The sequence below is a fragment of the Cetorhinus maximus genome, chromosome 8 (assembly GCF_964194155.1).
Source record: "Cetorhinus maximus chromosome 8, sCetMax3.hap1.1, whole genome shotgun sequence".
NCBI lineage: Eukaryota > Metazoa > Chordata > Chondrichthyes > Lamniformes > Cetorhinidae > Cetorhinus > Cetorhinus maximus.
Genome location: NC_135886.1, coordinates 30,700,540 through 30,712,612, shown reverse-complemented (window position 1 = coordinate 30,712,612; position 12,073 = coordinate 30,700,540). Strand labels below are relative to the sequence as shown.

General features: G+C 40.4%; 1 protein-coding gene across 11 annotated transcripts in view; it reads right to left on the bottom strand.

The window, feature by feature from the left end:
* Positions 1-12,073, bottom strand: part of LOC144683541 (high mobility group protein HMG-I/HMG-Y-like) — a 114,409-nt gene that overhangs the window by 69,655 nt on the left and 32,681 nt on the right. For 4 of the 11 annotated variants that reach the window (XM_078546642.1, XM_078546643.1, XM_078546640.1 and 1 more), the window contains exon 5: positions 6,677-8,750. The exons of the other annotated variants lie outside the window; for them this stretch is intronic. In XM_078546642.1, coding sequence (XP_078402768.1) covers positions 8,400-8,750 — 351 coding nt within the window. In that variant the 3' untranslated portion in view covers positions 6,677-8,399. Of the gene's footprint in view, positions 1-6,676; positions 8,751-12,073 lie in introns of those variants that run through there. 11 annotated transcript variants of the gene reach the window in all.

The window sequence follows — 12,073 nt, the reverse complement described above, 5'->3', positions numbered from 1 at the left end:
CCACTGGAAATCTGACTCCCGGAAAACGGCCAAATTCCCAGTGCCTCTGAGGACCTGCATACTAATTGAAATATTCTAGTTGGCCTCTGATAATAAGCCTTAACAGGTTATTTACCCTGCTTGTGGGAGAAAATCCTGCCTGTCATCTTTGAACCCCACCACTAACTTCATTGTCTCTTTGTCGAGTCTATCCCAAGAAGCTTTGTTCGTACAAATAGTTATTGAAACCGAAAAGATCTTCAATTTTCACTAATGCAAAAATCAATGAATATAGACTGGAGTTGTTTTAAAATGTTTTACTTAAATGTCTCAACAAAAGATGCCACTAAACTCCTGATAGTCTAATCAGTAAAGGCATTGCCAGATGCATTACTAAAACATATAGAATATCCTAGGTTCCACTAGGTATATGCTGAGCTAGGTGTTGTCAGCTGCGCAGCAACTATTATTGGCTGTAATACCCTTAAGCCAGGAGCAAGAAAAGTAATCAGCAAGGTTTCCCACTTTTGGTTACTATCAATTGACTTCTGTTGGAAAATGTTGGTTTGTGGATGTCAGTTTAGACTCCAATTTGATGCCAACAACAGTTAAATTGCCTGCCAACACTCACTGTCTGGGCCCGCACATGTTGTGTAGGGAAAGTTACTAGTGGACTGCTGGTGCCTTTGACACGAATATGCCTTGGAGCTTGAATCCAGCCCAGACTGACGGGATAAAAATCTCCTCTTTCTGCCGTCTATAAGGCTCCCACACTAACAGTTAAGGTAAGCCAACCTAGTTCATATAGGAACCTATAATTCAACATAATTGAAAAAAGATAAATGCTTGGCATGAGAAATAATTTTTTAAAAATCACAAGGGGGATTACTCCTCTACTATTGGGTGGGCTTTGCTCAACACCAAATCTGTGTCACATCTGATTAGGAAGTGCTCCAACAAGTTTTTGCACTAATGTAACATCTCATGTACACAGCAGAATGCATGAATGCCAGGCAGACATATATCACACAATGAAACTGTTCAGAGACAAGAGTAAAATAGTTACTGCGCCTTGGATACACATACAGGTAAGTGCTTTTACCAGGCATAATGTAAACTTATTAAATACAATTTCTTCTGATTTAATGTAGCTTATTGTATCTCATTAGCAAAGCAGCTAAAACAGAATTAACCTCCTGATAGCTGGTTTAAATTAAAGTATAAACAAACATGGATTAAAATGGAGTCTGCATAAGAAATAAAGCAAAGAAATAAATCAAATGAAATAAAGCAAACATAAATAAATTGAACCATGATAAATAAAAATTATGAAAAGAGATAAAAGATAAAAGCAAAGTACATTTAAAAAATAAAAAAGTCCTTTCATAAGCACATAACAATGTAAAATCAGTGAATTTTACAGCACATAAGAAATCCATTTGGTCCACTGTAGTCATACTTGATCTTTGAAAGGGCTATGTGCTTAATCCTATTCAGCTGCCTGGTATCCATGCCTTTTAAATATACAAAACCTGTGTGAACTGATATCAGCTTAAGTTCCAGGCTAAATGAAAATTTGAACCAAGGTCAGTTTGATCATTTCAACCTTGAACCAGGTTGATAAACATAGCTTTTTAATACAGTCACTGTATTTGTCCAAAGAGGTCAAGATTTTTTTAAATTCCAAGGTCAGTTTGATCATTCCAACCTTGAACCAGGTTGATAAACATAGCTTTGTAATACAGTCACTGTATTTGTCCAAAGAGGTCAAGATTTTTTTAAATTCTATTTGCGTGTGGTACGAAAATCAACATCAAATAGTTAACAATAGTTGTCTAACTGAAAACCACAGGCATGAAAACCCACCCACAAGGCAGCTTTTTGTGGGTTATCGGTTTGGATCACTAGTGGTATCAAGATAACAAAATAGTCATTACAACGATATATCCTGTGTGAAAGAAATAAATTATCAGACGTCTTGAACCACAAAATTTATCTTACAAAGGGATGTGACCTTAAAAGTTAATTACCTTGATATAACTCAGTTCATCATCTTTAATGTTCATTAATGTTCATCTCTGATCTTATTAGTTACTATGCTATTTCATTGTATTCTTATTATTGCCATTTAAAATTCAATAAGCAAATTAATATTTACTGGTACCCATTTTTACTTTTGACAAACCTTCAAAAGATGATCATTTAACCTTTGATGTCGCGCCGTTTTCAACATACAGAGTCCAACATTTCAAATGTTGCTCACCCATCAAATCGGTGTCAAATTATACAGCTTCCCCACAATTTCCTTTCATAAATTAGAATTCTAATCTAGTAAATAGGCCTACACGCTGCTCAAAAAAATAGTTTCCATGGCAGAATAATTAGCAGCGGAATCCTCACATCTCTCAGTTAATTGGTTCAAAATGTCTAGACCATTTTAAGGGTCACATTCACTCAATGATGAGTCGTTTCCTTAGCAGAAGGCTTGCAACAGATCAACAGTTCCATGCAGAGTAAGAGGGTTTAGCCATTGTGGAGCCTGGAATAACCAAATGTGTGACACAGTCCATGTCTATTTTCCATACAACCAGTAATATATTGAATTAGAAAACAGTCACAGCAGAAATAACTATGCAATTCTACTTACAAACAAGCTCTGTTGATCACCATTAATGGATAGGTAATAAATAACAAGAGTGCACTATATATAAAAATATACAAAGACTTCATTTTTTTACAAGTAAATTTCATTTGAATACAAAGCATGCATCAATGAAGAGAAATAAGTCTGCAGAAAACAAGGTAATTAGCATTTAGAGCTTAGAGTTGGTTTTAAAAATGTTCATTATGTTTTAAACAACATTTGTAATTGCCATTCTTAGATTCTGTTTCTGTACTGAGCATGTACCGAAAGGGCAATTAGTGAGACAATAAGAAACATTCTGGTGTGAGGTGACTAATGTTGTTTCCTCCATTTCAACTAATTCAGGGCATGCGACAAATTCCAAATTTAAATTTAAAAGCAAATTACTCTCATAACAATTAGGCAGTCTGAGGGAAAATGGAGAATTGTATAGTTTATAAAATGACTTGTGGTTCTCTCATACTAGTAAAGTTGAGCACCTTTGATACTTCTTGGGGAAATCACTGCATCAGACTCCATTTCCTCACAGCACACAAGGGTCCCGATTCCAGGATTCCCAATCTCATTATCGGGCTGTCTTGATATTCGGGAATGCTTTTAAAAAACATGGGCTGGTTCGGGTCAAAAGCCCACACCCGGCACTTCCAATCTGGCCAGCTCTATTGCGGGGGTATGCGTATTATCTGCAATTTTCAAGGAGTCGGGTTAGGTTTTTAAAGAGTCATGGTTCACAGCCCCTCAGAGGGGTCATGAACCCTAGTCTGAATGAGGAGACATTTCAAAAGGTCCTTCTCGTGCACCGCACCCCCACCCCCACCCCCCACCCCCCAATGCCAAGGTAAAGACCCTATCCACCCCACATTGTCTCTCATGTCCTCTAGATATGCCACGCCACTCACCCCCCATCATGGCCCCTCGTGCCATAATGAGACTTGACTAAGAGCACAGGACCTCATTGGCTGCACCACCATTGGCAAGCCCATATTTTCAGCTTCAGAGCTGAAGAAGAGTCATACGGACTCAAAATGTTAACTCTGTCTTTCTCTCCACAGATGTTGTCAGACTTGCTGAGCTTTTCCAGCACTTTTGGGTTTTTTTTTTTCCAGATTTCCAGCATCCGCAGTATTTTGCCTTAATCCATTAGACCAGACAGTTTAACATAAGTGGTGGGCAAGATTCGAGAAACAATTATTCAGGATAGAATTAGTAGTCACATGGAAAAATATGGATTGAAGAGCCACATGGATTTCTAAAGGGAAAATTGTGTTTAACTAACTTGCTGGAGTTTTTTGAAGAGGTAAAGAAAAGGTCGGTGAGGGTAATGCTACTGATGTGGTGTACCTGGGCTTTGAACAGGCACTTGACACAGTACCACACAACCGACTTTTGAGAAAAGTTAATGCTCATGGAATAAAATGGACAGTAGCAACATGGATACAAAATTGGCTGAAAAAAGGAAGTAAGAGTAATGGTCAATGGATAATTTTTGGGCTGGAGGAAGGTTTGTAGTGGAGTTCCCCAGGGGTCGGTATTGGGGCCTTTGCTTTTTCTGATATACATTAACGATCTAGATCTTGGTGTGCAGGGGACAATTTCAAAGTCTGCGGATGATACAAAGTTTGGGAGTGTTGTGAACTGTGAGGAGGATGGTGTGGAACATCAAGAGGACATAGACAAGCTGGTGGAGTGAGCAGATAGGTGGCAGATAAAGTTCAATGCGGAGAAGTGTGAGGTGATGCATATGGGTAGAAATGACATGGACAGACAATATAAAATAAGGGGTGAAATTTTGAAGAGGGTGCAGGAGCAGAAAGACTTGGATGTACATGTGCATAGATCATCGAAGGTAGCAGGACAAGTGGAGAGAGCAGTTAATAAAGCATATAGTATTCTGGGCTTTATTAATAGGGGCATAGAGTTTAAGAGCAGGGAGGTTATGCTGAATTTATATAAGACACTCATTAGACCTCAGCTGGAATGTTGTGTACAGTTCTGGGCACCATATTACAGGAAGGATGTGAACACATTGGAGAGAGTGCAGAAGAAGTTTACAAGAATGGACCCAGGGATGAGAGACTTCAGCTATGAGGATAGATTGGATAAGTTGGGGCTGTTCTCCTTGGAGAGAAAAAGGCTGAGAGGAGATTTGATAGAGATGTTCAAAATCATGAGGGGGCTGGACAGAGTGAATAGGGAGAAGCTGTTCCTGCTCGTAAAAGGATCAAGAATGAGAGGGCACAGATTTAAAGTGATTTGCAAAAGAAGCAAATATGATGTGAGAAAAAACTTTTTCACACAACGAGTGGTTCGGGTCTGGAATGCACTGCCTGAAAGTGTGGTGGAGGCAGGTTCAATCGAGGCATTCAAGAGGACATTAGATGATTATTTGAACAGAAACAATGTGCAAGGGTACAGGGAAAATGGCACTAGGTCATAATGCTCATTTGGAGAGCTGGTGCAGACGTGATGGGCCAAATGGCCTCCTGCTGTGCCGTTAAGATTCTGTGATTCTGTTTTACTCTTGTTGAAACACCTGAGCCCCAGAGAAAACATTGCTTGACAGTTCAGGCTCTCTGATTTCTGCTGCCAATTTCACAATGTTTATTTACACCACGTTAGGTGGTTTTAAGGGTTTGCAGTTTCGGTTATTCATACTTAAAGGATCTGGATAATTGATGCTTTTACTGCCCTGGAGTGAAATTACATTTTTTTTTAAAAAAACGTAATGGAAGGTAATGAATGAATGACTCTTTTTAAAACACTTTTTTTTTCCATATCCTACGGTCACTATAGGATTCATTGATTCTATGCAGTGCATTGTGGGTCAATAGGCATGGAAATGCCATAGCTTGGCATGGGGGCATGAGAGGTCAAGGTGGGCTGCCTGGAGGGGCATAGTAAGTGTGTGGGGGTTGAAGAGGTACGAGGAGTAGGGGCTGGAGGGCCTTTGTGTTTTTATTTTAACTGGGACAAAGTCCCACAGCACCAAGATGGGCTTCGTAAACAGCCCGCCTCCGCACCCGGCAGCCCCTGTGGCTGCCTCCAACCTCTGTCCTGGGTCGGCTGGCCCGACTCCAGCCCGCAGCTGCCCCCTGACAATGAATATCCCACCTTTGCAGGCACTGACCCCCAAGGCGGGTGGGCCGAGCTGGCAATTTCCAAACTCCTGCTACCTGCCTTGGTGACAAAAATCCAGCCCTGAGTTTTGCACGCTTTCCAGCCTTGCCAGCTCAGCTCATTGAATCAAGCACGGACGGCCAATTAGTGGTTGTCCGGCAAGAAGGCAGCCAATTAGAGGTACAAAAGGGGGCACCATGTTCAAAGGGAGTCTAGGACAGGACGTCATGCAGCAGAGGGGTTATGCCACGAACAGGAAGTCAGTCGCGGCTACAAATTTAAAGCCCCCTGTTCTCTGAATCTGTCTTTATTTCTTATTGAAGGCTCAAAAGAGCTTTAAAAAATTAAATTAGAAAAGATATACCGATGTTACCACCTTCACCAGCAGAATCTGCAGCTCCTTTCGGCCATGGTCCAGGTGACAGGCCTTTTATTCTACTCCTGTGCCACCTTGTCATAGCTACTGTAAAACACTTCCACCACCCAAAAAAAGGCAGCAGGCAAAAAAATTGCAGACAATTGGGTTGTTAACAAGCTTGTTAATTAGTAATTTCAAAATGGTGGATGGGCTTCCAATTTCCACACCCGCTCGCCTTCCGTAATTTCAGAGACTGGCGTGATGACATTCTACTGCCAACCCATCATCCCATCCTATTTTACTTTCAGGTGGGAGGGGCAGCCTGCCTGCTCTGCAGCCATAAAATGCAGCCCCTTGTTTTCAAATCTTTTACTTTATTCAATCACAGGATGTGGGGCCAGCATTTATTGCCCATCTCTAGTTGCCCTTGAGAAGGTGGTGGTGAGCTGCCTTCTTGAACCGCTGCGGTGTGGGTACACCCACAGTGCTATAAGGAAAGAAGTTCCAGGATTTTGACCCAGTGACAGTGAAGGAACGGTGATATATTTCCAAGTCAGGATGGTGAGTGACTTGAGGGGAACTTCCAGGTGGTGTTGTTTCCATGTATCTGCTGCCCTTGCCCTTCTAGATGGTAGCAGCCGTGGGTTGTCCGTTAGTGGCTCTGTGACCACCCCCCTCTAGCCCTACAACTCTCCAAGAAACTCTGTGTTCCTCCAGTTCCGGCTTCTTGTGCATCTCTGATTTTAATTGTTCTACCATTAGCAACATACCCCTCAGCCGCCTAGGCCTTAAGCTCTGGAATTCCTTCCATAATCCTCTCTGCTTCTCTCTTCCCTGCTTTAAGATGCTCCTTAAAACCTACCTCTTTGGTCAGGATTTAGGCCACCTGTCCTAATAGCTCCTTACATGACTCAATGTCAAATTTTGGTTGATAGTCTCCTGTGATATACCTTAGGACATTAATTAGGTTAAAGGAGCTAGACAAATGGAAGTTGCGGTTATCATGTCTTCAGGCATTCAAAAGCACTTTACACCCTTGTGTTGAAATTGATATAAGTAAACAGTCAGGTTAGAGTACAGTAAGGATAGTGTTTGATTATAAGTATAAGTCAATAGTATTAATGTTAGTAATGGACTAGGGTATAGTAATGGATTTGGACGATGGTGCCATTATATGCCTCATGCAGGAGAAGTCAGTGTGTACAAGTAAATTAATTGAAGTATCTATATTTGTTACTACTACTTTTTCCATTCATCATTTAATATTCTATTTAACAAGGCTCACTCTTCAAGTCAGATAACACAGGGATCACAGAATTAGAATACATTTTTAACATAATGTGCATACTTATATTCTGTCACAAATTTACCAGTTTGTAAAGCTGCGTGAAAAAAAATGTTCAGTTGCAATTCTGTCTTATTTCACTTCCATTTCATTTTCAAACTGTTTCCATCATGACCTTGGAAATTATAGGAATACAACAAGTTCACCCTATTTCAAATCATTCACAATGGATATTTAAGAGTGAAGAACTGATCGAATTGGGAAAAAAAAACAGAACAGCAGCAAAGGTAGCAAAACTACTTCCCATTTGAATCAGTTGTAAAGGATAAGGATAGATAGTCTTCCATGAGAGAGGCACCCTCAGGGACATTCAGGCTTGGAACACTCACTCCACACTAATTTACAGCACAGCACCTGACAGGCAAGGAATAGTGAAAGGACCCTTTGCTCTCAAAAGGTTCCAATCTATCATTTCTACCAATTCACATAGCCCCTTTCCAAAGAAAGCTACATAGTTCTGGCAATTTACTGTGACACAGTCACACACTTTTGATTGGGAGGATGATTAAATAAGTCCTATAGAGTTATTCAGAGTTTAAATAGGTTCTATACAGAGTTATTCTGAACAATTTTGGTCACAAAATAAGTTCAAAAATACCAGTGTTTTGAGAACTTGGAGGAGAAAGGGCAGAAAAAGAATCAAAGACACAGTTTAAGTTTATAAAGTTTTTATTTCCTTGTCTCGGAAATAATTAAATAAATTTTCCATGAATCAAGAGTACGGGGATTTTTGTACAATCTACGATTACAACAAATTCTAACAATCAAGAGGGGGAATGATATAAATACCAAACAAATAACCTGCAAGTAGTAAAATCAAGTTGGCCTGCTAGTTAAAAAAAGATAGCAGGTGGCAGTTACAGGCCATGTGCTTTTAAGCAATTTCAGAAGGATATGATCTGTCCATAATGCCAGCTTGCAACAATGCCTCCCAGTTTTCTTTCCCAGTGCCTGATTCAGGTTTCTTGGATAACTTGACGGATATCCAACAACGCTGTATTAACAGTGTCCTCTAGGGCTTTAATGGCCCTTTGTATCCCCTCCAATTCCCTCATCACATCTCCCTGGAGTTCTTGAAGGTGCCTCTCTATCCTACTGATGCCACATATAGGGAGAACACTGTCTCTCTTTTGGATTGCCATAGGGACATCTTCAGCAGCATAATTTCCTGTTAGTCTCCTTCTTCGTCTAGGAAGCGTCTCCAGATCAGAGGAATTAGAGCGGACAGTGCTACAGGGGTCGATACAATGATTCAGTTTGTTCCCCAATGGCCTCAAGGTAAAGAACTGCAATTTCTTAGGGTTCATCTATTCAAAGAAAGAAAATTAACCCAATGTATCACAGACAAACATAACTAATCTTTAACAGAACCACTGTCATAGCAGACACACTTTTAAGGTTTGATTAGCCAAACGTTTGGACAGTATCTGCAATCACATGAATACAAGTAATCCAATTGAGAACTGTATTAACAGGCTGTCATGAATGTGTGTAATAACAGAATGAAACCTACCAAGGGGCTGGTGTTGTTCCTGGGGGATGGGTGTTACGTGTCCTGCTGGGTCCCAGGCTGTTGTTGCTGGTCTGGCTTGAGGTTAGTGCTATATCCTATCCACCACTCATTTGAAAACCTCCAGCCAGAGCCATGAGCAATCAGTTCCTCCAGTTCTGCAAGCTATCTTTCAATATTTCGGGTGGGAAGGGGCATAGAAAAGAGTCTCACATCTGTCCCATTTTTGGTGTTGCCCTGTCCTCTGAACGACAGTAATATCTTTGGCTATTTTCATCACCCAGAACTGTACATTGTAATTGGAAACTGCATTTACTTCCCTGTGAGAATTTTAGTGAGGGAAGAGCTTTCCTCAACTCAGATTTTTATTTCTTTCCTAGACATGAAAGACAGAGCTTTACCCCAACAGGTAAGCTATCCACTCATAGTTCTGCCTTGTCCTCAAAATAAATTTTGCCTGCCATAGAATAAAACAGATCATATATTTGAATGGAATGTCTGATTGCCTTACTCTTGCAAAACTGGTGTTTGAGTTGCAAAACAACAAAATAGTCTTAATCGCAAATATTTTACAAAGCAACAAAACTGTATCAAATTTGAAAATGCATATAGGCTAAAGATACTTAAATATTTCTACTTATTTTACTGAAAGGATTTTAGGACAGCAAGGCATTAGCAAACCTTACACACTGCTGTATTATCAATAAATATTTACGAACAATTTAGCTAGGAACTAATGTTATGCGTAAGTGTTCCAGGGACCACATTTCACAGCTGCACTGGAGACTCATGTGAAGTGAAACAGAACCAGTTCAATCCAGTCCTCCTTTGCACCTGACAGTATGGCAAAATTAAGCATAAAGGTTTTCTGATCTTTCCAAGCTTAAAGTGTGATTATTAACAACACCTGGGAACCAAAAGACAACAAGAACCCATAGCATGGTGACAGAAAATGTCTGTGAGTAAACCTAAGACATTTTAAATTGATTTGTACTGATTGGAAAATTGTGCCAGAAGAGAAAGTTAGTGAATCATGCAACAACTAAAAACGAAATGTTGTCCAGCATAGTAATGAATACACAGCTACAGCCCATAATGAATTGGGAGCTGATGATGTAGAGGCATTTGCAAGGTTTTACCTTGCAAATTTACCAAAACTGCAGATTTAATTCAGTAGATTCCTAAAAGGCACTAGCAATGAAGAGAGGGTCAGCTATGTCCTTCTGTGAGTAGGAGATATTGGATCAAATTTATTTAACAGCTGGGAGTTCACTGAAGAGGACAGCATAAACCCAGACAAAATTCGGCATTTTTCAGCCAACTTTTAAGGAAACAGATGAAAGGCTGATAGATCAACTAATTTGGGGTGCTACACACCCTGAAGTACTAGAAAGTGCTAATCAGAGCTTGTTAGGGGAAAATTAAAAATGCTAAAAGGGAACACTAAGAATTTACTGAAAAACCCCAAAATCGCCAGGTAGACATGGATGTTAAACATATTGACTGCTGAGGGTAAGCAGATGGACATTGCACACAAAGGAGCTTTGAGTTTTGTTTGATTTACAAAGTTTCAAGAGATGAGCTAATATCTAGGCACAGACAGAACCATTCAAGTGGTAAAATGGTGCGTTGAAACATTAAGAGCTGGATTGGAGATAAAACATAACAAAGTTAGTTTAGGTATACTCCTCTCTCAGATAGGGAAGGGGCAGCTTAGATATGGGAAAACATACAATGGACAGAGGGGTCTTTGATGAAACACCAGCAGTCTTGAGTTGTGAGAACCAAGGTCTTGCGTACGAGTTTTAATTTTGATTGGATAATATAATTATGTATACACCGTTTAGAATAATTGGTTAGCAGAATCGCATGTTTATGTACTCAATAGGATAGTTTTAACATGGCAACTGTGTGTCGGTTACCGAGTGGATATATTCAATTTACTCAAACGTACTGTGATAAGAAAAAGTATATAAGTTACGAGACTTTGTAATTATGGCAGAGCGCCCCTTGATGGACTAAGAGGCTGCTGTCCCTGCATATGCTTGTACAAGCTTGAATAAATCGTCTTGTTCGAGAATCCAAACAACTGACATCCTGAGTTATTTGTCCTGACCTGAGACCTGGTCTGGGCTGTAGTTAAGAGGGCGAAAGCCAGATCAACCCGGGGTCTCGGGGAAGGAGGTTGAATCCCGCCTAAAAGCTCATAATAATCGCAGGCCATAGACACTGGCAGAGCACACGAAGCCATCAACAGACAGATGAAGACACTGACTACCCAAAAGGCTAGCCTTCGGTTAAGCCAAGAGAAAGGCAGCAGGGTTGATGCAGTGCAGCAGAAACAGAAGAATGTACAAGAAACAGACAAAGAATTGTGCAGGAGATGTGGACGACCAAATGAATTCACAGACAAAGGGAAATGTCCAGCATATGGATCGATCTGCAAAGCTTGTGGAAAGGCCAATCATTGGGCAAAGATGTGCAGGACAAAGAGAAAAGATGGTAGATGAGCCACCAGAGCCAGAGCAACAGAGTGAATGTACAGGAAAAGAAACCAAAACATACATACTCTGGAAGATGATGGTGACTTTGAAAACACAATAGACATAAGAAACATGCTACTGCATGAAATGGCTGGATCAGACAGTTCCCAAAGAAAAGAATTTCACACAACCATTCAGATCAGGAAGCAGGCGAGAGGAAAGCCGACAACAAAATCTGAAGGTGAAGACTGATACCGGAGCGCAGAGTTACATCATCCCACTCAGACTATACCAAATGATCTTTCCTGAAAATTTGGAAACGGTTATCCAAAGAAATGTTCTGAAACCGAGTAATATCATGCTAAAAGCATACGGGGGAACTGATATCAACCCAAATCAGAGGGACACACAAAGGCAAAGATGTTAGTTGTACATTCTACGTCACTGAAATAGATGGCCCTGCTTTCCTGGGTTTGAGCAGTTGTGAAGAGCTGCAGATTATCTCAATAAACCATGACATGAAGTAGGGGACACTGAGGGCTGAAGAGGGTACATCCATTGAAAAGCACCCTTCGATCAGATACAAAGATCTCATGCACATGTACCCAGAGTGTTTTGGGGACATGGTTGAATGCTT